At 39.2% G+C, this 27,319-nt stretch overlaps 1 protein-coding gene across 7 annotated transcripts in view; it reads left to right on the top strand.

Annotated features, from left to right (window-relative positions):
• The window catches only part of VPS13A (vacuolar protein sorting 13 homolog A), a 315,178-nt gene that overhangs the window by 177,014 nt on the left and 110,845 nt on the right, over positions 1-27,319 (top strand). For 4 of the 7 annotated variants that reach the window (XM_075128710.1, XM_075128707.1, XM_075128709.1 and 1 more), the window contains exons 46-54: positions 1,289-1,392; positions 2,497-2,794; positions 4,776-5,171; positions 7,261-7,365; positions 7,462-7,609; positions 15,420-15,457; positions 17,198-17,326; positions 18,944-19,077; positions 20,929-21,058. In XM_075128710.1, the coding sequence (XP_074984811.1) occupies positions 1,289-1,392; positions 2,497-2,794; positions 4,776-5,171; positions 7,261-7,365; positions 7,462-7,609; positions 15,420-15,457; positions 17,198-17,326; positions 18,944-19,077; positions 20,929-21,058 (1,482 nt within the window). The remainder of the gene's footprint in view (positions 1-1,288; positions 1,393-2,496; positions 2,795-4,775; positions 5,172-7,260; positions 7,366-7,461; positions 7,610-15,419; positions 15,458-17,197; positions 17,327-18,943; positions 19,078-20,928; positions 21,059-27,319) is intronic. The other 3 variants (XM_075128708.1, XM_075128711.1, XM_075128713.1) reach the window with 1 other exon arrangement.

Genomic DNA, 27,319 nt, shown 5'->3' with positions numbered 1-27,319 from the left:
TGTGACGATGAGGATAGATAGGTCAGATATAGTGATTGTGAAAAGTGAGATAGTATTTTGAAAAGCATTCACTCAAGGGTGATATGGTGTTTTTGTCTTTTATCATGTTTCTGTGTGAGTTCATTTGAGAGTGTAGTGATGTTCTGTTTTCACCCATGTAGTTGTTGTTGAGGCATGAAATGCACTGGATGAAGTACAGCACATGTTGTGATAGGCATGTGTAGGACGCATGGATCTTGAAACGTGTGTTGTGGGAGGTATTGATCATTGTAGCAGTGGAGATATGGCTACATGTTTTGCGTTTGTTGTTTGCCATGGTGTGATGCTGCTTTGTGTTAGTGTGTCCTGATCTGTGGAGAGCTTGCTTCTGATGATGAGCTTGAAGAGTTTGGGGGATTGTTTGAAGGCCAGAAGAGGTGGTTCAAGTAAGATTTCTTTCAGGATGGGGTCCCCATTAAGTATGGGTTGTAGTTTGATGATACCCCATATGGGTTCCAGTGTGAGGTGGTAGGTGACAACTTAGGGATGTGCGGTTGGAGGGGGTTTTATATTTGTATTGAAGCAGGTTCTCTTGAGGTATTTGGGTTGCCCATTCCATGATGTGATCTGCTTCTCTGGTGGAGTGTCCTTGTTTCATGAAAGCACTGCTGAGTGTGTTAAAATGTATATCCTGGACCAGGGGTGGCCAACTTGTGGCTCTGGAGCCACATGCGGCTCTTCAGAAGTTAATATGCAGCTCCTCGTATAGGCACCGGGCTGGAGCTACAGGCGCCAACTTTCCAAACTGCTCAACCCCTGGCTTTGCCACAGACCCTGCCCCCATTTCACCCCTTCTCACCCCCTTCCCTGAGCCTGCCATGCTCTCGCTCCTCCATCCCCCGCCCCCCAGAGCCTCCTGCACACTACAAAACAGCTCATCAGGAGGGAGGGGGAGGCACAGGTCGTCAGAGCTGCCAGTGGGTGGGAGGCACTGGGAGCAGGGCGTGGAGCTGATGGGGGGCTGCTGACGTATTACTGTGGATCTTTGGCAATGTATATTGGTAAATTCTGGCTCCTTCTCAGGCTCAGGTTGGCCACCCCATCCTGGTCTTTCTCCTCAGAGCATATTCTGTAGTATCTGAGGACCTGACAGTAGATAACAGATTCCTTCATGTGTTTGGGGTGGTTACTGGAAATCTGCAGGATTGGTTATAAGGAATTTCTCATTCTGCACTTTACCATAATTGAAATATTTTAGATCTTTAAGGCTTTTATTAATGTAATTTATGCAGACTTTTATTTTTCACAGATAAGAAATCATTTTTCAATTCCACTGAGTCTTTTTGAAGATGGAACATGTCTAGGAACTGCTTCACCAATAAATGAATTTAACATACCACTGACCTCTTACAGGTGATTATTTACATTCTTCTTTTAATACAGAATATATTGTATAAGTAATGATGGCTAATCTAGTAAATACAAAGACAAGTTATATGTATTTTTTTGATTGAAAATTAAGCAAGTTTTCCAGAATTGTTCTTTTCATTATTGAAAGTTTTTAGAACTGTTGATGTAGAAGCAGCCATACCATGTCATACTAAGATTTTCTCAGGGCCTCAAAGTTAAATAGGATAAATATTGGGCAGGGAGACTTTGAGCTGCTCCAAGTCTGAGATTTTTAAAGGAGTTTAGGGTAGTGGGCACCGGATTCCCATTGACTCCTTTGAAAATTCCAGCCCAAGCGCTGCAGGAAATGATTATGGTCATCCAATAAAGAGCAGTCTCTACACTTGATTGAATGATTAGGGGCGCAAAGATTGAAATTACTTCTGCCCCTCCCATTGTCACTTTTGTTAAACATTTTTTGCTACATTTTATTATAAATACTGTAGTTAAATTATATTTCTGGTTTTACTATTTTTTTCAAAATGATTTAGTGGTGTTAGTAACATCAGATTCATTGCACAGGTAGTTTCATCAGTCTGGCTGTAGGAGCATACTACTAATAGGTTTAATCAGCTGGATACATGTGTACTCTAATACAGTGGCTGAATCCAGGAAGCAAATTAGATTAAATTGGTGCTGTACTTAAAAAAGCAAGATATCTGTCATTATCCCTCATATTTTATGCGCCTCAGAGAAGGGCAGTATCTGAGATTTGTATTAGCTTGACACCCCACAACAGAAAAAAACAGGAATCTTGGCTCCTACTCTTCCTAATACACAGAAAGGTTTCAAAGTCCCTTATGTGTCTCCAGTAGTCACTGCTTTCCAGTAAGTTCTGAAAAGGGGTGCACATACCACTCAAAGAACCCTTTGGTTAGAAGCATTTTTTTTGTTTCCTCTTTTAATAGCTATGTTCTGTTTTAATTTTATATTGAGAAACAGTTGTTTGAAACCAACAAATTAGGTAAATATATGTTTGAATTTTGTTACTAAAATTTCTATTTTTAGAAGTTTGTTACTGAGAGATTAGATGTTATCAGAAGTGTTTAAAAATGTTTTCATCTGCAGATCACTACTTTGTTTGCAACCAGTAACTGATGAAACTGGAATTGGTGGAGAATATGAAATGTGTGAAGGAATTAGCTTTGATGAAATTATGAAAAATTTTGGCAACTTAATACAGAGGAAATGCCAGTCCATAAAATCAACTAATCATTCACTTATCATTAATGTTGTGCCAGTAAAAGATACCTTGACATCTTCAGTATGTGCAGATGATCGATGGGATTTACCATATGTTATTCATTTATGGCCCTCTCTCCTCCTCCACAATCTTCTTCCTTATCCAATTACTTATTCTCTACAGGTAATCTTCACAGTTATTATTTTTGTATTGTTCCAGTATATGCTATGTAATTTGGTTGAGAGTAAACATTCTTTTACGGGCAGGCCTAAATAAGCACAGAAATGTTTCTGCTGCATTATCAGTTAAACACAACTATAGATGTTATAGGAGTGATGTTTGGTCTATTGGAGGAGAAACAGATACCATAGTATGAAAGATGCTATCCTGAATTATAAATACATCAAATATATGAAATGTAGGCAAAGAGAAACTTCAACACTTCCACTATAGGTAAGTTTAGTACAGTACATATTAACTTTGCCATATGAGACTCCATTTTTGACTGTCAAGTAGAACTGGATCCTAGTAACTCTCTGCAGCGTAAATGTGCAGGATCCTTTTTCATGTGGACTGCGACTGCCTCAAGAAACAGTGGCATCAATAAGTCTGTGTCCTAGTATATTACCAAAAGAAGGGCAATGGAAATTTAGAAGGGAGACACCAAAAATGAACATCCATTTTGATGTAAGTGCTCTTTATATTCAGCAAATAGACATACAAATAATAAACAAGTCCTGTTCTGAGCTGTGTTGTTAAAACTCATCCAAGTGACTCTCTCAAATAGAGACTATTACTTCTAATACAAATAAGAGCAACAGATAGACTGTTTTCCACATTTGTCATTAAATAAAACAACTTCCAGAAACAGATGCAGTTAAAAAAATTACTTTTGCCTACCTCAGGCTGATAACAGGTCCTTCAGTTGAACTCTGCAATGATTTTAGATTCCCTGTAGATAATGGGTAAAATATTTTAACATTGATTTAGGAGCCCAAATCCCATTGAAAGTCATTGTATTAATGGGTACTTAATTCACCCTTTTTCATCTTCGTTTAAAAAAAGGGGGATGGTTATAGATTGGTTATTGACAGATATTATTTACATAATGATTGTTAAAAATGCAGAGGTTTTCCCCTTCTTCAAGCGAAACAATCTTTTGACACAGAAGTGCTTCTTAGACTAATGTGAAATTTTCCTCTTTGGGGGAAGGCATGGAATGTGCTATATATGGCTTTTCAATACCAAGTGCACTTGGTAATTAAACAGATAAATTATAGCTTCCAGTGTGGGTTCCAGTCTTCTTTCAGATTTGAGATGCGTGTCATGGTGGTGAGTGATGTACTGTTTTTAGTTCCAAATGATTTTGGCCATGCTAGAACCCTCAGTAACTTTTGATACAGTTTATCACAAATTGCTGTTTTGAATAACTAAGGTATGTTGCTGGTCTTCCTTGAATTACTGTCCAGTGGTTCAACTAATACCTTGAAGACAGAAGTTGGCTGGTAGTAAGGGGCAATTTTATGTCATCACCAAAGGATTTTAACAATTGTGTTCAAGTATCTACTGTATTTCTAGAGTTGCTTGATATATATATGAGGTCAATCAGTGATGATTATTTTTTAATTTCATATCAAACGTATGGGATTTTCATATGAATACAAATAAAAGTTAATCCAAAATGAAGTTCACTATAATTTAAAAAATGTGTAATTGAGTGATGACTACTAGAGTTTTTTTCCAGTGATTTCAGTAAAAGATGCTAAATCTCAAAATACTGTTTAATAAGTTTTTCATAATCATTTATTAATTTATTAAATTATCATTTATTACTGTTGAGTGACTAAAAATGTGCTAAGGATTTCATAAACAAATAAGAGACATTCCCTGCCCCCCAAAAAATTATATAATCAAGTCAAAGAAAACAATATGGAGAGAATTGAGGGAAGAGAGGACAGAGAGGGTACAGTAATAAGATTAAAGGATTGTTTATGGCACAAAACTTAGTAATTAAGTGACATACGTACATGCTCTTTAAAATTTTGTCTATTCTGTACATCTAAAATAATAAACATTTTTAAAAGGCGCATAAAGTTAAACCAAGATGATGTTACAACTGTATATCTTGTCCCATGTGAATATAAAAAAATTTTTTTTTTCCAAGGGAAATGGTAACAAATGGGACACTCTAGAGGATGGATGTTCAACTCAGATTCATAATGCAGTATTGGATCAAACCATGCTGGAATTGCAGTTACTTAATTATCTTGATCAAAATTGGAAAAGCGAGTACCATATAAGAACTAATCAGCAAGAAATTGGCTTCATCACATTCTCCTGTATCACTGAAATGGATAAGACTGAACTAGATATTGCTGTTCATGTGACCTATACAACTGGACAAATGATCATAGCAATTCACAGTCCGTATTGGATGGTAAACAAAACTGGCCGAATGTTGCAATACAAAGCTGATGGCATTCACCGCAAGCATCCTCCTGATTACAAAAAGCCACTTCTTTTTTCTTTCCAGCCAAAAAATTTCTTCCAAAATAACAAGGTACTGTAAGTGAATATTATTAATAAACTGACAGCTAAGTAAAATTAGCTGTCATCCTTCCTTTACCAATTGAAAGTTTTTCAGAACTTTGAAAACTGGCAGCTGTAAATGTATCAGTAAAGTTTATTGTATTTACTAGATAGCATGAAATTAGTAAATTTGTGCACCAAGGTTTTTTTAATACAGCATTTTTGAGATTTCTTAAAGAGGTGAGAAATTTACCTATTTTTGGCTTGTAAGTGAAGCAGTAAAATAAGAACTGAAAAATCCTTTAAGGTGTGATGTATGACAATGGTCACCATTTAAAAAATAAAAAAGGGCACGTTCACCAACAATTGCCATCATGGTACAGGTGATACTGCAGGTATTTCTGTATTCTTGCAATAGGACATAGGAGCCAGATCTCACTTTGAGCACTTGCAATTTCCACTGACAATGAAAACTGAAGGAGATCAGTACTTTTATGATTTGTCCCTAATTGTGTCTCTTGGATATTAAATTAAGAAAGCAACCATTGGTAAATGGTATTTATTACTTTAATAATGGGAGTGCCCAGATGCCCGAATCAGAAATAAGGAGTCCCATTGTGCTCAGTGCTGTATATGCAAACATATAGAAAGGCATGGTCTCTGCCCCAAACAACTTTTAGTCTTAAGGCCCTCATCCAACAAGCTGATCTCTATGAGCACAATCATTTCCCCACGCAGATCTCCTTGGAGATCCAGGTCTAACTGAAGATAAGACATGCTGTGTAAAGGTCTAGATTCTAAATGGTCCAGAGTGGGTGAAAGATGATAAAAAAAACAGCTCAGCCTGTATCAACTTGGTTGAAAAAGAAACAAAAGTTGGAAAGCAAGACACTGGTACAAACTAAATATGTGCAAACTGAAAAACTGTGTTTAGGCTTCTAAGGCTACTAGTGAGGTCAAAGATGGGTGTAACAAGGAATTAATGGATTCTAGAAATGGAAGGAAATGTGTTTTTATTGCATGGTGATAATGGGATGAGATTGACACCATTTTTTTGGATGTTGGGTTTTGGGTTTTTTTTGGAGGGATTACTTAGCAACTTGCTTAAGCATGGAACACACCATTAAAATGATTAGGCCATGATTAGAACAGGCCAGAGAGAAAGAGAGAACCACATGGCATTACCACTTCCATCTGCCTCAACTAAATGCTCAGCAGAACCTTTGATGTTAATCTGTAGTTTTTGCCTTTGTCTCTCCTTATTTCTCCTTTTTTTGTCTTCCTCTTTCTCCTTCTATCTGACTTAGTCACCCAGGACAAATCTGCCTTTTACAACACTGGTATGAGCCTGTGACCAAAAAGCAAGCAGTCTGATCCTAGTAGAAGTTTGTGTCTTGGAATGCCTGTTAAGATAATGGTGTATGAATGTAATTTCCCAGGAACTAGGTTGAAAGTGAGGAAGTATGGGAGATAGAAGACATTTTCTGGTTTTACTATTTTTTTTTCTTTCTCCCTTTGTGCTTTTAGAGTTTTTTAAAGAAATAAGATGGGTCTAAACTACTACTCAAGACCATTTAAACTGACTTTTTCTTTTTCGCCAAAATAAAAAGACAGTTAACATCACGTTTAATACTAAGAACTATCAAACAGTTTTAACATATATAGTCAGAGGAAAGGGGAATATGGGAAATCGTTAAAATGAGTTTTACTTAACCTTTCAGACCCCAAATCAGGGCATATCCCTACTCAGGGCAAAGCTTTAGCAAATGCTTAAAGTAAAGTGGCATAATGATGTTGCTTAAAAGGTTAGCGTATTTTTAGTAGTGGTTGTTACAGTGGGAGTAAGCTGGTGATAAGTTCACATAAAGCTGCAATTTACTGGTTAATGTTGTAATAGTTAAATAAGAATTTTAATCACCTTTAAATCACCTTGTTGAGACAACCATATTATTAATACAATAGATAGCACAAGAATGAGTGTGTGTGTTTAAAAGAAATGATGGTAGAAAGAAGGCAAGGATAACAGAGAGGATCAGAAGACGGTTGTTTGTCGATTTGGCTATTTTAAATGTTTTCCATTAGTTTTCATACTCTAACAAAAATGAATTTACTTTTTATAGGTGCAGCTTATGGTGACTGACAGTGAACTGTCTGATCAGTTTTCTCTTGATACTGTTGGTAGTCATGGTTCTGTTAAATGTAAGAGTCACAAAAAGGAGTACCAAGTGAGTACAATATGTGTCTATCAAACTTCTATATGTTAAAAAATATAAAAAATTAAGTGAGACTAACAAATTTTCAACAATTTCCTTCATTCACAGGTTGGTGTTACCATAGATAACAGCAGTTTTAATATTACAAGAATCGTCACTTTCACCCCCTTTTTTATGATCACAAACAGAAGCAAATATACTTTAGAGGTAGCTGAAGAAGGCAAGGAAAAATGGATTCCTATCACTTTTCATCAGGTAGATTTTTAAAACTCAAACCCATAGCATTTGAATTGTACATAATTTCTTGAGCGTCTCAGGAAATTTTGACTTTTCATTTCTCACACAAAGATTGTCTTAATATTTCATATGCGATACTGTTTGGTTACCAGAAATCGGAGGGCCTGATTCTGGTACCCTTACTTCCACTGAATAGTACCTTACTGTAAACTAAATTGTAGCCTACCTTGCATGGCAGTGCAAGATTGGTAGGAGGCTTAAGGCACTTCCTACTTGCCTCACAGGTAGCAGCACTTGAGGAGAAGCAGGCTCCACAGAATCACTACATTCTCCCCCTGTCCCCTACAGAGGTGGGTGGGGAGTGGGTGCAGCCTTTTTTCTGTTCCTCCCATAGTATGTGGTGGTATAGTTGTGCTGACATGTTGGGCACTGTGCAGTTTACTCCCTTTGCAAAGCAGCAGACCACCTGGAGTCACGTTTTCTTATGGATTGCTCTAGGACCAACATAATAATGTATTGCCCCTAGCACATGGCAGATCATATAGTGATAATGTAGCCTCTGTGAGTAGTCCTACTAATTTCAAAGAATTGCTTGCAGAGTAAGGTTTTACTTAAATAAGAGTATCAGAAACTGGCTATAAATGAATAGAAACCATATCTTACTGTTCTACTTTTAGTAGTTACTATTGTTAAATGTAGAGTTTATACTTAATGATTATGGAAGAAAAAATACAATTGAATATAAAATTATTAAATCACCATTCCTCATACACAACATAGGAAATGCCACACTGGATCAAGCTGGAGGTCCATCTTTTTAAGTAACCTTTTCCTGGCAGTGGCCAGAACCAGATGCCTCAAAGGAAGTTGCTCAAAAGGAAAAAAAATACCTGACATCCATCAATTAAAGATTGGCTTTTTCCTTGAATTATGATGGTGTATTTCCATTCTAAGTTTTTTAAAACTCCTGTCTAATGTAACAGTTAATTTTTCCTCATTATCCGTACAAATGTCCTTTTATGAATACTAAGCTCTTCCATCAGTGACATCTAGTGACAGTAAGTTACATAGGGTAATTATACATGGAAAAAATTGGGTTTGTTGGGTTTGTCAGTGTGGAAAAGAGAAGACTGAGAGGCGACGTAACAATTTTTTCAAGTATGTAAAAGGTTGTTACGAGGAGGATGAAGGAAAAACAGTTTTTCTTAACCTCCGAGGATAGTACAAGAAGCAATGGGCTTAAATTGCAGCAAAGGAGGTTTAGGGTTGGACATTAAGAAAAACTTCCTAACTGTCAGGGTGGTTAAGCACTGGAATAAATTGCCTAGGGAGGTTGTGGAATCTCCATTATTGGAGATTTTTAACAGCAGGTTAGACAAACACTTCTGAGGGATTGTGTAGACAATACTTAGTCCTGCCATGAGTGCAGGGGACTGGTCTAGATGACCTCTCAGGTTCTGTGATTCTATGATTGTGTGAAAGATATTTTCTATTAGTTTTAAATTTGCTGCCTTTCGTTTCATTGAATGTCCCCTTGTTGTTGTCATGAGAGAATAAATAGGTTTATTTACCTTTTTGTGTTTCTTCAGAATTCATTATTCTGTATATTATTATTTTGTATACATGTGTAACATATCCTCTCTTATTCTCATCTCCCTAAACTCAACAATCCCAGTCTTTTCAAATAAGGGGTTCTCAAACTGGGGGTCGTGACCCCTCGGGGGGGTCGTGCAGTTATTGCACGGGGGGGGTTGCGAGCTGTCAGCCTCCTCTCCCAAACCCGGCTTCACCTCCAGCACTTATAATAGTGTTAAATATTTTAAAAGAATGTTTTTAATTGACAAGGGGAGCACATTCAGAGGCTTCCTCTGTGAAAACAGTCACCAATACAAAAGTTTCAAGACTTTTGTCATTTTCACTATGTCTGTTTCTTTTTGAGAAAGAGAAACTAGAACTGAACACAGTGTGCCAAGTATAAAGGCATACCATTGATTTATTTAATGGCACTGTAATACTTTATGTTCATTTTACATCCCATTCCTTGTGAATGATAATGTTTTGTTTGCTTTTTTTACTGCTACTGCTGAACATTGAGAAGAGATTTTTGTTGAGCTACATTTCTTTCCTGAGTAGTTAGTTACTTTCATCTGCCATTGTTCTAGCCATTCACCCAACTTTCTCAAGTCATTCTGAAGTTCCTCAAAGTTTCTAGTTTTGATTAAGCTAAATGATTTTGTACATCTGAAAATGTTGCCACCTCATTGATTATCCCTTGTAATAGAACATTAATAAATATATTTAATGACACCAATCCTGGGGAACCTTTGAGCATGCCACTGTTAATCTTTTTGCCATATTGAAAATTGACCATTTAGTCCGACTCCGTGTTTTCTCTTAGCCATTTTCTGATGCCTGATTATACTTACGTATTCTTGCCCAATGTCTACCTGTTTCCAGTTTGAGGGACCATGTCAAAGGCTCTTTCAAAGTCCAGATAAAGTGGCTCTCATTCATAGGCTGTTTGTTGACATGCCACAAAATTCTAAAAGATTACAGAAGTACATTTTTCCTTTACTTGATGCTATTACTGGCTTGGCCAGATCATATTGTGCTCACCAGGGTGTTTTATAATTGTATTTTTATCAAGTATCAGAGAAACACAGGGCTGGAATGGACCTTGAGTCGTCATCTAGTCAGTCCTGAGGCAGGACCAAGTATACCTAGATCCTCCCTTGACAAGTGTTTGTCCATCCTGTTTTTAAAAACTTCCAGTGATGGGGATTCCACAGTTTCCCTTGGTAACCTATTCCGTTGCTTAACTATCCCTACAGTTCGAAAGTTTTTCCTAGCATCTAACCTATCTCTTCCTTGCTGTAAGTTAAGCTGATTATTCAGTGGACGTGGACAACAATTGATCACCTTCCTCTATATAACAGCTCTTAACATATTTGAAGATCTATTATCCGGTCCTCCCTGTCATCTTTTCTCAAAACTAAACATACCCAGTTTTTTTAACCTTTCCTCATAACTCAAGTTATCTAAACCTTTTATCATTTTTTTTGCTCTCCTTTGGACTCTCCCCAGTTGGTCCACATCTTTCTTAAAGTGTGGCATCCAAAACTGGGCACAGTACTCCAACTGAAGCCTCACTGATGCTGAGTAGTGTCGGATAATTATGTCCCATGTCTTACATACAGCACTCCTGTTAATACATCCAGGAATATTAGCTTTTTTCACTACTGCGTCACATTGCTGTCTCATATACAATTTGTTGCTTGACAAAGTCCATCTAATAAAGAAAGTGTAATCCTCTGTCTTGCAGACACCACTAATATATCAAATATAGCGTGTACCATCTTTCTCTATGGACACTGAAAAATATTAAATGTTTTTGTCATTCTAGCCATTCTGTCTAATTCATAGTATAATATAGCATCTTCTGAAGATGATGAAGCTTATGACATCCTGAACACTTTCTTCTGGAGATGTTATGTCTCCAGAATCCAGGTTCAGCACTCCTGCAGCTGTTCTATTTGCTTTTCCTCGTCTGATAAAGCATCCTGCAAAATCATAGGAAACCTGTCTCTCTCTCTATTGTACAATTGGATCCATGCTCTTCAGATCCAAAGACTGAAATCCTTCCTGGATCCATGTAGCGATCCCAGGATGGAGTTTGCCAATCAAGACAAAAGCCTATATTTAGATCAAATGGGTAAAATCATGGGCGATACAGATCCTGTCCCAAATCCTTGTGTAGAAGAGTATCTTTCCTTCTGATAAAGGATCTAATCTGGTTCCATGTCTAGATGCAAATCTGAATGATGCAAATGCAAACAGTGAAAGGAGGGGCAGGAGAAGTGCATGAAAACTCCAATGGGCACTGCTGTTGTCCAGCCTGCACCAGTCAGAGTGTCTCAGGAGTCGGAACATACAGAGGACATTCAGTGAAAAATCTGTTACTATACTGGAGAACGGAAGGGCAACAAATGTACCTTTTTAAAAAAATGATCTTAGGGATGATCCTGAGATCTAGAAAGCCTCACTTTGGTATCTGGAAAACCAGTGAGTCCAGTGCTGTTCATTATTTTCATTAATGACTTGGATGATGGAGTGGAGAGTATGCTTATAACATCTGTGGATGACACCAAGCTGGGAGGGGCAGTAAGGACTTTGGAGCACAGAATTAGAATTCAAAGTAACCTTGACAAATTGGCAAATTGGTCTGAAATCAACCAGATGAAATTCAGTAAAAATGAGTGCAAAGTACTACACTTAGGAAGGAAAAATCAAATGCACAAATACATGTGGAGTTACTGCTTAGATAGGGTACTGCAGTAAAGGATCTAGGGGATACAGAAATAGAAAGAGAAACCTTTTAAGCCCTGCAGTAAAGGGATACTATCGGTAACACCATCTTCTGGAACTCAACCTCAGTCTTTTTTTACATGAGGACAGAGGACCTGCACATCAATCGTATCCAGTACCTGCCCTACCTCATTTGGAGACTACCCGTCCCAATTCTACCGCCAATGGCAGTCTATAACATCAGACAGGAGAAATCTAGAAATTATTTTCAGCAGATACTTTATCAAATTCAAAACCCTGTCACATGAGAGCCTGCTGAGAGTCGAGGTTCTCTTCCTTCTAAAAAGCAGGAGCTATAGAGGAGGTGCTGCATGTAAGTACAGAGGAAAGGGTTTTTATTCGAGATACTTCCTTATTTTAAAACAGGGTGGGGAAGTGTTTGTCCCATTTTATATATCAGGACGCTGAATGTATTTTATTGAAGATTTTGGTTCTGCGTGTTTGTAATTTCATAATTTCCTTCCTTTCTATACAGAACTGGTTTACTGCTCTTAATCTAAAGGATATGTATTTTCATACTTCAATAGCCCATCCATCAGAAATGCCTGCATTTTATTTAAGAAAGGACCACTTCCACTACAAGTTCCTTCCCTTTTGTCTTTCTGCTGTACCAAGTGTTTTCAAACAGTGTCCTTCCATAGTGGCTACATATCTGAGAAAGCAAGGGATTTTCGTCTCTCCTTATCTAGACAATTGGCTAGTCACAGCATCATCAAGAAAGTAGTTGCTATTGGATATAACACAGATTTGCTAATATAGATCCTTATACAGCACCTGTTCGGTATATTTTAGAGTATTTGCTACATCTTCAAATGTCTAGTCTCTTGCTGTCTTTTGTTGGGGTCCATCTCTTCGCAGTTTCAATACATCTTGTTCCTATGGATAATAAATCTGTGTATGTTCATTATCTGGTTAAAAGATTTCTAAAAGGACTTAATTTATATCTACCAGTTTGAGATGCTGTCTCATCTTGAGATCTAAATATAGTACTTGGTCATCTCATGCAACACCCTTTTGAACCTATGGGGGAATATATTTTTTGCCATTTATCCATTAAAATAGCTTCTATAATAGTTATTACTTCAACAAGGAGAAAAAGTGAACTTCAAGAATTGATGGCTGGGCCACCATTTCCTGTCTTTCATTAGGACAACTACTGCTATGTCCCCACTCTAGGTTTTTACTTAAGGTGATTTCTGAGGTTCATATAAATCAAGCAAGTAATTTACTGATTTTTTTTCTAAACTTCTTAGTCATGAAAAGAAGCCTAGACTACACACTCTGGATGTTAAAAGAGCTTTAGTATACTATTTGAACAGAAATAAACATTTTAAACCAATTCCCAACCTGTTCATCTCTTACACAGATGGGTCAAACTGTCACTACTCAAATTTTATCTAAATGGGTTAAACATTGTATACAAGAAGTGTATGTCAGCATCTGTTCTGCTCCACAAAGGGGTTTTAGCACATTCTGCTAAAGTGAAAGTAGCCCATATGACTTTTACTAAAAACTTGTAGGAAGTTGCAGGATAGCTATGTGGAGCCTCATTCATACTTTTACTACAAACTATGTTCTAGACTTGGTGTCTAGCTGAGATGCAGAGTTTGGTGAAGCACTTTTCAAGTCCTTATTCAATTGTGACTCCGTGGTGCACCTTACAAGGATTAGTATACTGCTAAGCAATCTATCCCAGGTAGGAATATGCAGAGGGCACACAGAAAGGAAAAGAAAGTTACTCACCTGTTGCCAGAGTTCTCCAAGCTGGACGACATATGCATATTCCTCTCCATCCTTTCCCTCTTCCTTGGGGTCATACTTAACAAAGGACCTGGGGTCACAGGGGAAGGAACTGAGGCAGCCGGAACATAGTGCCCCCTTTTGTGCCCTCGTCCTCCAAATATTCACAAATACTGAGAGGAGCGTCATGTGAGTGTTCCAAATGTGCAATAGTAGTTAAGGTTCTGTTCAAGTTGCACTGGTGGAAGCATCCCAAGAGTGGGAGTATGCAGAGTCCATGTTGAAGAACCCTAGTTACAGGTAAGTAAGCTTCAATTTTCATGAAAAAATGTCAAAATTGGTAGCAGCGCAGCCACTTCATTCTCAAGTTCCTCCAAATGTCTTGGGTATTTACTACCTAGTCCTGAGCTCACTTGTTGCTCTCGAACTTACCCATTTTTGCCAGCTCTTCCTCTTTTGACACCTTTGCTCTGACAGTGCCTCATTTTCTTTGTCACAGCCTGCCCAGTCCCCCTCTAGATGGTCACCAGTCTGTAAGTGGACCCAATCTCTGGACTCCACATGCTTCTAGCTCTGGGTTTCTAGGGTGTGTTCACAGGCACAGACTTCTTGTCTGAACCCTTCTTTGGGATATGGGACTCTGCAGTCCAGTTGCTCAAGTTCATTAAACCAGTGCCTCTGACTTCCTGAGCCCCCATTTGCTTACACATGCTTCAAAAGTATTTCCCACCTAGTTGTGGGCACTCTGTCTTCTAATTTAGAGACAACATGGCAGGCAAGCAAGGAACATAGGTTTAACAAAGGAATTTCTTAACCAGTCGCTTTATTGTTATAAAGCACTGGAGTTAGAGATACTTGTAAAATAAAAGTCCTGAGACACTCTCCCTCTCCACCACAGTCAGAACTCACCCCTTCATTGATTCTCAGGTTCTGTCAGCATTTCAGGGTGGGCAGAGTTTGTCCTGCCTTCTCTGTCTCCAGCCAGTTCTTCTTAAATGTGGTGATGAATGACCTCCCGTCTCACAGAAGTTACCCCCTCTTAAATAGTCTCTCTCCCTTTCACTGTGTGCTCAGGCTGAGAAGCTGCAGATTCCCTAGACATGCTGGTGCCCCTGGGTAGAAAATCCAGTGTGCTGCTGGGATTAGGCCAGCAGTTGAAATACAATCCAAGTTGATGGCTCCACATTACTCTATGATGGGATGGATGGATTCAGTACATCACACTAGCAAGGTTAGACATGCCTTCAGAACATAGAAGAAAATGGAGTTCCTTGTATAAAATGAAGATTGCAGTTTGACACAGTCATATCCCACACTGTCACATTTATTATCATGTAAAGAGGAGTTTTGGCATAAGCTTGACCTCAGCATGCTCTGTGGCTAAGACAAGCGCAAAAAAAAAATTGCCTAGTTTTTCTCCAAGTCTTCCTTATCCTTAATTGCCACCATTACTCCATTTTGCAATTTTCCTGCTTCTGATATATGAAACAACTGTCTATCAACTTCTTTGTTTTGGGCTATTTAATCTTCAGATTTCCTCTTAGCTTTCCTAATTTCCATTTTATAGTTTACCTTTCCATCTTTACATTTTACCTTTCGTAGTTTTTCTTTTTGTTTGCTTCATGAGTATGAATTTCCATTGTCTGTAGCATACCTTTTTGACTTGAATAACCAAGTCAGTCTTGCTATTTAACTAATTTTTTTCTTGTCTTCCTGCTTCCTGGGGTCTGAGAATCAATGGGAGAAGGAACTTGATGGCATGGTAAGTTAGTGAACTAGCCCTTGACCATTGGAAATTTGAGTTCAGATTGTTGTAGGGTCACACAAAATGTCAGATTGTTGTAGGGTCTCATCCTAGTACTACAGTTCATAGTATTTTCCTTTTGAGAGGCACATTACTGAGATATCAGATGTTGCAGGTATGTATTCAAAGAGGAAGCATTTTCTGGGCAAGCTTGTTTAATATCTGTCCAAACAATCCCTGGCTCTTGTTCGGTCTCCCTTCCATAAGAACTAAACTCACCGTAAAATTTAAAGGTATGCTTTTTAAAAGTCTAAATGTGCACGGGACTCGAGACCTCACTACTATTCCCAGCTTTGTCAGTGACCTTCTGTAAGATCCCGGTCAAGTCATTATACCTTTCAGTGCCTCTCTTTCCCCTCTCCCTCTTTGCCTGTATTTTCTATTTGAAAATAAGCTCTTTGTCTCTCTTATGTGATTGTAGTATCTAGTACAATGGGGCTGTGATCTTGACTGGGACCTTTATGTATTACTGAAATATTAATAATTATAATGAATTGCAACTTCAACAAATGACCAAAAAAATTTCAGTTGACTATTTGACAAACAGTGAAAGAAAGGAATTAATTACACTGGTAACAAAACATGCTGTACATACTTAAGGAAAAAGCAAGTCTAATTTTAAGTGGCCTTATTATACGCTATATAAAATTGGAAAATATTAAAAAAGACAGTGGGCGAGACATTGCTAATAAAGAACAATGTGCAGGGTTGGATATAATTACACAGTCCTTCAACAGGAAAGGTAAGTATAAAAATTCACTAACATACTGATACCTGACTTAATTTGCTTATTTAGAGATTTGAACATATAATAGGTTTTACCGCTATACTAAAGTGAGATTTTTGTCATTGAATGTCACTGTTGAAGCTGATAATTAATTCATAATTTTTGGTAAAAGAGATACCGAAGTTCTTAAATTAGAATATGTCTTTTGCATACTGATAAGGCATAACCAGTCCATCAGAATTTAGATGTCACACCTATGCACCAGCTTTCAAGAATATATAGCTGGGACTTCCTCAGCAACAAGGAGAAAGAAATACCTGACCCCATACATGTTAAATGGACGAAACAGGAAATTGATGGTTAAAAGCCAGAGCTTTCTTAATGTACTCTAAATTTTAATTCTGTTTTCCATTACAGGTGCTGTTCTCTTTTGAAATGCTATATGCATTGGCCTCCTTTCCTCTTTTACCATTAGCTCCTGACCCCTCCTAATTTCCACTCCCTTGCTCTAGCATAAATGTTCTGGGTTCCTCTCAGTTTATCCTTTTTAGATAAGGTAACATTTAGAAAATCCTAACAGAGCTCCATATTCATTTTACAGCAGTTAAGATGAAAGTGTTTTGAAAAATCAGTTTTTTTTATTGCAGCCGAGCACTGTAGGGGGCTGAGACTACAGCCTATCACGTCGACCGATATTGTCTCATTGTTTCCTTGTATTCCCCCATTGGTCTGTCTGTATCCATCAGCTCTCTCTTGTCTGGTACTTGCATTGTAAACTCCTTGGGGCAGGGACTGCCTTTTGACCTGTGCTTGTACAGCATTTAGCACAATGGGGTCTTGGTCCTTGACTGGGGCTCCTTGATGCTGTAATATAAATTACAGAAATAAGAAACGTGCCATATGAGGGCTGCATAGTAGTTTTCCATTATGATTTGTATTATTTGAATATAAAATTGATTATTTTATTCTAGTGCATTCCCTTTTGGCCTGAAAATGATTCAAATAAACTGCTGATTAGAGTTGAAAATTCCAACATTCCCCCCAAGATGATCTGTTTTAATAAGCAAGAAAACTGTACATTGCTGTATTTGGACAATAAGGTAAGTGATTTTTTTATGGAATTATAGAAGACAACATAAATCTGTACTCTAGCTCCTCCCATACGAAACTCTTCTCCCCTTCCAAAAACAATGGGGTATTCCAAATATATATATAAAACCTTCATATAAAAAAAGAACCTGTCAAAATTGAAACGGTGGCTATTTTGAATATTGACGGGGCTTCATGCCTATCTCATTTGCATTAGTTTTACACTGGTAGAACTGTATTGACTTCAGTGGAATTACTCGTGATTTAGAAATTAAATCCTATTTAAATGAAATCAGAATCAGGCCTATTGTATTTGCTGTTAGAGTTTATTCCTTTAATTATCTCTCATGTTAAAGTTTTCACTTGCTAACTGAAAGCAGGTAGGTAAGACTCTAAATTTTATATGTCTGCATTTTTGCAATTTACGAGTTCACTTTTGGCCCAGGTGTGAGTGACTTTGTTATCTTGATGTCAGGTGAAGGTGGAGGAAGAAGGATTGTAAGCTAGATACTCAGCTGATGTAAAAGGCAAGGAGTGCCATTTAAGTCAGTGGAGCTATGCTCGTATATCTGAGCTGAAGAGCTAGACCACAGTGTACAGTACATTGTTAGGATCCTGTAAAATTAACTATAACTTTTACCACTTTGTTTACTGTATCTGAATAGAAAAGTTATAGAACTCAGGGTGTGCTGCAGGACTGCTACCTGTACTACAGTTAATGATTAAGAGTGGGTTTGATTCTTATTACTGAATATTTATTTGAAGAACTTTTTTCACATACAGCTAAAAATTTTAAACTCAGTACAGTGGCTTTAGGAAACATGAATACAGTTAGAGATAAGTGGAAAATAAAGGCCATATGCTTCTAAATTAATTTCCGATATTAAAAGTGATCTTTTGGGGACAGGCTACATTTCAGTTTAGCACTGGCTTATGTTAATTGAAAATATATAAAATGTTAGAAGTAGCCAGTTTATAACAGCAGTTGTAGTCAGTTGCCTTATTTGTAGATCTATTCATTGCTTTTTCATTTTGTATGTGGGGGGACATTACTGATGTTATGGTGGCTTTTTAAACTTTATATATTTTGAACTTCCTACAGTGCATGTTTTATTATCTTGAGGTTGCACAACAGAGTCAAATGAAATTAAGCATCACAAGAGCTGTGTTCACAGGCTTAAGGATATATGTTTGTTTACCACTGGTTAGTTTGTCTGGTAGAGTCAATCTTATTTCTGCCTAAACAGATTGCTATAGGGTTGTGTTCTCCAGCTTTGTGGGGGAGAAGGTTAGGCATGGCCTTAACAAAAGCATATTGTTGAGGTCAGAATGTACAAACTCGTCAAACATGCCCTAGAGTTTCAATGATCCAGGAAAGGATTGCTCTACCAGCAAATAATTTAATTATTTGAGGGTGTAGAATGCCTGTGTAGTCTTGAAACACTAAATGCAGCCTCTCTTTCCTGACTTCCCATAAATGATCGGAAAATATAATAAAAGTAGATTAAAACAGATGTTTGTGGTTTAGCTTATGGGGATAAACTTTTTTATATCGTAAAAAGGAAATGGTATTTTATACGTAAGGTTTATCACAACACAGATACTTACTCTTATTTCATATCTGATAGCTTGGTGGCATTATAGTGGATGTTAACCTGACCGAACATTCTACAGTAATTACTTTATCAGATTACCATGATGGTGCAGCTCCATTCCTGTTAATTAATCATACCAAGGAGGAGATGATTGAGTATGGGCAGAGGTACGTATGTAATGTTATAAAACTCTCCATAGCATAGAGGTGCAGACTATATATATAAACTTACATGTGTATATATGCTTACAGTGTATGGGTTACAGGGTCACATACATGTGCGTGTGCACATATATAATTGTGTGTGTGAGAGAGAGCAAGAACATGCAATTTGTACACTGTACGTATATATATACCTGCAAGTTTTCTCTAGTGCTGTGTACTGTGTCTCAAAGAGCTGTGAAAAATGAGATTAAAAGATCCCAAAATATTCAGCATGTTTCATGAGGTGGAGATGTACTTGAGGTGCGTAACATAGATGGTATCCTGTTGTTGGATGGGATGGATTGTTAATGAAGTAGTGTTGTATTGTCCATGAGGCATGGGGCTATAAGAAGAAGAAGAAAAAAGAGATGGTGGTGTGAATAGGACACTTACCTGCAACCAAGGAGAACTGGGTTCTACCCTGGCTTTACACAGACTTGCCACATGATGCTGGGCAAGTCAGTAAAACCAAATTGTTACCCATAGCCACTCATTCATGTACCTCATTTTCTGGGTGCACAACTTGCAACATGTTGGGCCTGATATTCGTAGGCAGTGAGCACTCACAACCCTAGCTGAAGTCAGTAGGGCTGTGAATACTCAGCATCTCTACAAAATGGCACCTTTTGGTGTTTCAATGGAGGCACTCAAAATTAATGGACTGTGTTGAAAATTGTAGTTTGCTGTTTTGAAGTGTGCAGTTAAGAGGGAGGATAGCTGTTAGTAGGACCCAGTGGCTATAGGCACCATTTGCTGCAAAAACTACATGAATCCTGCTTCTCTTTGTTTGTTTATATTTTTGTTGCTTGTTGAAGTAAGTTGTGGCATTTGAACATATTATTTCTAGCTTGTTGAGGTGTCTTTCAGGAATCCCCCATGCAATTTTAAAGCTATAATAGATAAAGTTCTTTACCCAAGAAACAAACAAAACAGTATATTATAGTGGGGAAAGACCAGTTCCTGATAGTATTACAAAATACTGCACCAGACATACCCCTAGCTGTGTCAAGGCTGAATAGATCTGTAAAGCTCCTACGTTTTTGCAGATATCCATAATACTGAGACACTACAGACTAAACCTTCATGCCTCAGCCAGCAAATTCTGTGGTAGAGTGTGCTCCAGGTAGTTCCATCTATAAATACATTGTTCTTCTCAAGAAAATTTTGTGTGATAGTACTCAGCCTAGATTTCCTTTATGATTTCTAAGCTCTGCTGTCTGCCTTCTTGTTACTTATTTGCCATTAGTAACCAATAAGTGGAGATACTATGAAACAGAACGGAAATTTTACTAATTAATATCAAGTAGATTTCATACCATTTTCGGAATTTGAATAAAATAGATACACAGGTTGACCAAACACAATTGAGGCTTTAAAAGGAAACAAATATAGGCTATGGATAAGATTTACTAATACCTGTACGAGAAGTTCATTTATGTTGTTAATAAAATATTTTTAAAAATTATAATTCCACTAAGCTGAACTATCCCACACTTCATAAAATTATAAACATGTAATACTGCTTGAATTACTCTCCTCTAAAGTGTGTGTGTGTGTGTGTATTATTTACACACTGTATATTGCCTTAAAGTTCACACTTTTATAGTTTAAAAAAACAAAGTGAAAACCTTTATTAATGTATTCCAAGTGGAATATTGCCAAGAAACAGGAAACCCACGAATGATAGATTGATATTATGAAAGTGAGAATAAATTAACAGGTAAGAAATGTTGCAATTCTTTGATTGGTGTGTTAGATTTTGAGTTTGTTGTTTAAAAGATCGTTGAATATATATTGTTAATCATTATTTTGCAGTTCTCTCAATGTGATGGAAGACTGTCTTATGCCAAATAAAGCAGTATTGTACACCTGGGCTGATCCAGTAGGCTCGAGAAAGTTGAAATGGAAATGTGGAAAGTGCAATGGGGAAGTAACGCAAAAAGATGTATGTGTACTGTTTAACATAATAGAACTCTTACCAGTGCTATCGGTTGATATTGTATTTCTGTATGTTAATTTTAGGCCCCAGTATTGCCCTTCTGATGCCCATAATTATGAAAGCAACTTTTTGGCACAGACACTAGCAGGCTGGCTGTACTTTATTTACAGACATATTTTTCTAAAAATTGGTACTTGATTAAAATACCTGTTAAAATGTGGTTTATATTTATATGGCTAAGTATTCAAAAGTCAGAAATGTTGATATTAAGGTTGTCTGCCAACCTAAGTTCTTTCCCTTGTGTTATGCACTGCAATAGCCTTTAAATACATGATCTCAACAAATAGAAAAAAAAACAACTGGGTTTGCTTTTTACAGTCTTAGATGCGCACTATTAGAAGGTGGTATACGTGCGTATTATTCTGCAGGTATCAGACAGTCCACGAAAGTCATTCAGTCTTGCATAACCCTGTTGCATTTAGGGCATGATGCAGAGCCTACTGAAGTTGATAGACTCCCATTCACTTCAGTAGGCTTTAGATTAGGTTCTTCCTGCACGCTTTTGAAGATGCACCTTACAGGTTGTAGGATAAAGTATAATACATATTGTATTATTTGAAAAATAGCATGCAATCTTTTGAATTTAAGTGCTTCAGAGTATACAGGAGCAGCATTTAAGCTTATTCATGCAATCTTAACTTTGACATTTTCTTTTTTTTAATTGCTTACAGTGTAACTGTAATGTCCTCCTAGCATGGTGGTTGTTCAATGGAATTTTTTAGTTTGTTCTTATATTAAAAATAAATTCCAGGAAAGTTTGTTAGACACCACTGGACCACTCTATTTTGCGGAGGAGCGCTGATTCACTGAGTTCAGTATCAATAGTTTTTTTTAGTTGTTCTTGTAGTATCCTAGGGTATGTCTACACTATGAAATTAGGTCGAACTTATAGAAGTCGATTTTTTAGGAAGTGATTTTATACAGTTGATTGTGTGTCTCCCCACTAAGCGCATTAAGTCGGCGGAGTGCGTCCACAGTACCGTGGCTAGCGTCGACTTTCAGAGCATTTCACTGTGTGGGTAGCTATCTCATGGTTCCCACAGTCTCTGCTGCCCATTGGAATTCTGGGTTGAGCTCCCAATTCCTGATGGTGCAAAAACATAGTCGCGGGTGGTTTTGGGTACATGTCATCAGTCGCCCCTCCCTCCGTGAAAGCAATGGCAGACAATCGTTCCGCGCCTTTTTTCCGTGCGGACGTCATACTGCTTTCAGCAGATGGTGCAGCAGGACTGCCAACCGTCGTCATCGAATGACCGCTTCCGTTGTAATTCTGCTCTGCTGCTTTTGTCTCGATAGCGAATTTCTCCATGTTGGCTGTCATGGGCTCCCGCTTCTGCTGCAACTCTGCTCTCCAGCTCTCATGAATCCACCTCGCAGGTCCTCTAGACATTCTCTATAAATATCTATTTCCATGGCATCTGTCGTCAGCCACCGCTTCCGCTGCAACTCTGCTTTGCTGCAGACGCCATACCACGGCAAGCATGGAGCCTGCTCAGATAACCGTGGCAGTTATGAACGTAAACACCTCGCGCATTATCCTGCAGTATCTTCAGAACCAGAACCTGCAAATGCAGGCGAGGAGGCGACAACAGTGCGGTGACGAGACTGATGAGGACATGGACACAGACTTCTCACAGGCCCCGGCAATTTGGACATCCTGGTGGCAATGGGGCAGGCTCATGCCATGGAACGCCGATTCTGGGTCTGGGAAACAAGCACAGTCTGGTGGGACCGCATAATGTTGCAGGTCTGGGATGATTCCCAGTGGCTGCGAAACTTTCGCACGCGTAAGGGCACTTCCATGGAACTTTGAGACTTGCTTTCCCCTGCCCTGAAGCGCAGGAATACCAAGATGAGAGCAGCCCTCACAGTTCACAAGTGAGTGGCGATAGCCCTCTGGAAGCTTGTAAAGTCAGACAGCTATCGGTCAGTTGTGAATCCATTTGGAGTGGGCAAATCTACTGTGGGAGCTGCTGTGATCCATGTAACCAACGCAATCACTGAGCTGCTGCTATCAAGGGTAGTGACTCTGGGAAATGTGCAGGTCATAGTGGACGGCTTTGCTGCAATGGGATTCCCTGACTGTGGTGGGGCAATAGACAGAACGCATATCCCTGTCTTGGGACTGGACCACCTTGGCAGCCAGTACATAAACCAAAAGGGGTACTTTTCAATGGTGCTGCAAGCACTGGTGGATCACAAGGGATGTTTCACCAACATCACCGTGGGATGGCTGGGAAAGGTACATGACGCTCGCATCTTCAGGAACTCTGAACTGTTTGAACGGCTGCAGGAAGGGACTTACTTTCCAGACCAGAAAATAACCATTGGGGATGTTGAAATGCCTATAGTTATCCTTGGGGACCCAGTCTACCCCTTAATGCCATGGCTCATGAAGCCATACACAGGCACCCTGAACAGTAGTCAGGAGCAGTTCAGCTATAGGCTGAGCAAGCACGGAATGGTGGTAGAATGTGCATTTGGACGTTTAAAAGTGCGCTGGCAGAGTTTACTGACTCGGTTAGACCTCAGCGCAACCAATATTCCCATTGTTATTACTGTTTGCTGTGTGCTCCACAATATCTGTGAGAGTGTAAGGGGGGAACATTTATGGTGGGGTGGGTGGTTGAGGCAAATTGCCTCGCCACTGGTTATACGCAGCCAGACACCAGGGCGGTTAGAAGAGCACAGCAGGGTGTGCTGCACATCAGAGAAGCTTTGAAAACCAGTTTCATGACTGGCCAAACAACAGAGCGAAAGTTCCGTTCGTTTCTCCTTGACAAAAACCCACCCCCCTCCTTGGTTCACTCTACTTCCCTTTAAGCCAACAGACCTCCCCCCCTTCAATCACCACTTGCAGAGGCAATAAAGTCATTGTTGTTTCAAATTTATTCATTCTTTATTAATTCATCACACAAACGGGGATAACTGCCAAGGTAGCCTGGGAGGGGTGAGGGAGAAGGGGAGCACTGGGTGGGGTGGTGGATGAGGGGAGGAGGGCAGGACAAGGTCACACTGCACTTAAGAACTTTTTGAATGCCAGCCTTCTGTTGCTTGGACAGTCCTCTAGGGTGGAGTGGTTGGATGCCCGGAGGGCACCTCTCCACCCCCAACCATCCCCCAGGTGTTCTTGGGCGTCTGGGTGAGGATGCTATGGAACTTGGGGAGGAGGGAGGTTGGTTACACAGGGGCTGCAGTGGCGGTCTGTGCTCCTGCTGCCTTTCCTGCAGCTCAACCATACGCTGGAGCATATCAGTTTGATCCTCCAGTAGCCTCAGCATTGCATCCTGCCTCCTCTCATCACGCTGCCACCATCTATCATCTTGATCCTGCCGCCTCTCCTCTCGCATGTCCCTCCTGTCCTCATGTTCATTTTGTGCTTTCCTGGACTCTGACATTGCTTGCCTCCATGCATTCTTCTGAGCTCTTTCAGTGTGGGAAGACTGCATGAGCTCAGAGAACATTTCATTGCAATTGTGTTTTTTTCACCTTATCTGTGCTAACCTCTGGGACGGAGATGATAGTTGAAACATTTGCAGCTGCTGGAGGAAAAAAGGGGAGAGTATTATTTAAGAAGACACACTTTAGAGAACAGTGGGTAGACTCTTTCACAGTGATCCGAGCTGTTAACATTACATAGCACATGTTCTTTCGGTACAAGGTCACCCCCCACACACACACCCAATTCTCTGGGATAATCGGTTCACCGCTCCCCCCACTGCGTGGCTAACACCGGGGATGTTTTCTTTTCAGCCACAGGCAAACAGCCCAGCAGGAACGGCCACCTCTGAATGTCCCCTTAAGAAAATTCCCCTATTTCAACCAGGTGACCATGAATGAGATCGCTCTCCTGAGGATAACACAGAGAGAAAAGGACGGATGTTGCTTGAATGCCAGCAAACACCGGGATCATAAGCTGCCATGCTTTGTTATGCAGTGATTCCAGACTACGTGCTACTGGCCTGCCGTGGTAACGTGTCCTACCATGGAAGAGGCAATAAGGCTGCCCTCCCCAGAAACCTTTTGCAAAGGCTTTGGGAGTACCTCCAGGACAACTTCATGGAGATGTCCCTGGAGGATTTCCGCTCCATCCCCAGACACGTTAACAGACTTTTCCAGTAGCTGTACTGGCTGCGAATACATCTCAAGTCTTCAGGGCAAATTAATCATTAAACACGTTTGCTTTTAAACCCTGGATTATATTTACAAAGGTACACTCACCCAGAGGTGCCTTCTCCACCTTCAAGGTCTGGGAGCCCTCCTTGAGAGGGTTGGGAGGGTATTGGCTCCAGGGTGATAAACAGTTCCTGGCTGTCAGGGAGAACAGTTTCATCCTCCTCCTCCTCATCATCTTCCTCGTCCCCAGAATCCTCATCCCTGTTGCGTGAGACTCCCCCCTTGCAGGAGTCCATGTACAGGGGTGGGGTAGTGGTAGGGGCACCACCTAGAATTTGTATGCAGCTCGTCATAGAAGCAGCATGTCTGGAGGTCTGACCTGGAACGGCCATTTGCCTCTTTGGATTTTTGGTAGGCTTGCCTGAGCTCCTTCAGTTTCACTCGTCACTGCTGTGGGTCCCTGTTCTACCCTCTGTCCTTCATGCCCTTGGAGATTTTTTTCAAATATTTTTGGCATTTCGTCTTTTGGGACGGAGTTCTGATAGCACGGATTCATCTCCCTGTACAGCAATCAGATCCAGTATCTCCCGTTCTGTCTATGCTGGAGCTTTTTTGCGATTCTGGGACTGCATGGTCACCTGTACTGATGAGCTCTTCGTGGTCACCTCTGCTGATGACCTTACCACGCCAGCCAAACAGGAAATGAAATTCAAAAGTTCCCGGTGTCTTTCCTGTGTAAGTGCATCTGAGGTGAAAGTGCTGTCCAGAACAGTCACAATGGAGCACTCTGGGTTAGCTCCCGGAGGCCAATACTGTCAAATTGCGCCCACACTACCCCAAATCTGACCTGGCGATGTTGATTTCAGCGCTAATCCCCTCTTCGGGGAGGAGTACAGAAATCGATTTTAAGAGCCCTTTAAGTGTAAGAAAAGGAAAAAAAAAAAAAAAGTGTAGACCAGGGCCTAGAGACTTCATCTTTGTTAAGTTCTTTAGGACTTTTCCATAAGGGAAGAACCAGAATATCAATTGTTGAAGACTTAGCAGGTGACAAAGAAAGGAAAGAAGCAAAGAGAGACAAAGCAAAACAATTTAATGACACAGGTTTTCAAAGTATGCAATATTGGAGACATAAGGGCCAATTGTTGTTTTCTGAATAAATGGGTAGTGCTACGGGAATTGTGAAACAATTGTGTTGCCATTTTCCTTTATTCAGGTAACTTAGTATTGCTAGTTTTGTTATACTGGGGACTTGCCTATGAGAACAGGGTAATTTTTAGTGTGTGGCAGCAAGGTCCACATGGATAGTTAGTGCATGACAGACTAGTGCAAGGTAGATTTACAACCCAGCTTGCAGCACACTGACTGTATAGACAAACCCTGATTTCACAATAGCACAGTTTGTGTTAGTAGAGTTTTTGGATTTAATAGTATTATTTTCTAACATTTCTCCAAGAATTCGAAACCTGGTTCTAAAATTCTAAAACTACAAATTTCAGCTTATTTTTTGCACGTTAAGACCAGTCTGTTATAGGAATTATCCTTTAAACTACTGAGACAAATAATAAACCACATATTTAAAACACAGAACCATGTTACACTCAATTTTAAGTGCAGAACTCCTGTTGAAAACAATAGGAGTTTGTACAAGAATGGAGACTAGATAGTCTGTAAGATCCTTACTTATAAAAACCGTGACAGATTCTTAGTTATGGAGACCTAAGACAGTTGCCAAAAAGCTCTTTTATATCCAGAGCAACCAATCATAATTTAAGATATTATTCCATTTCACTTTTTGAAGATATGGAAATAATTTAATGTATAAGAATATTTTACACATTCTGGTACATTAATATAATGAAAACGGATTTTTTTTATTTTAATCACCTGAACAGAAATGGTTTGTGTTATCGAGGCTATACTTAACAGTACTGATGTATAGTTCACTTTTTATTTCTCTTATGCTAACTGTTCTCTTGGTTTCAGTTTTATGCTTCTCCAGTGGGTAAATATAGATTTCCTCTTCTTTTCATTGTTTCTAATAAAGCAGAAACAAATATTAACTTCTGATGTGTTTGCCTTAGTTTAGTCAAT

This window comes from Caretta caretta, chromosome 5, assembly GCF_965140235.1.
Source record: "Caretta caretta isolate rCarCar2 chromosome 5, rCarCar1.hap1, whole genome shotgun sequence".
NCBI lineage: Eukaryota > Metazoa > Chordata > Testudines > Cheloniidae > Caretta > Caretta caretta.
The sequence above is the reverse complement of the archived record's forward strand: the minus strand, read 5'-3'. Positions and strand labels throughout refer to the sequence as shown.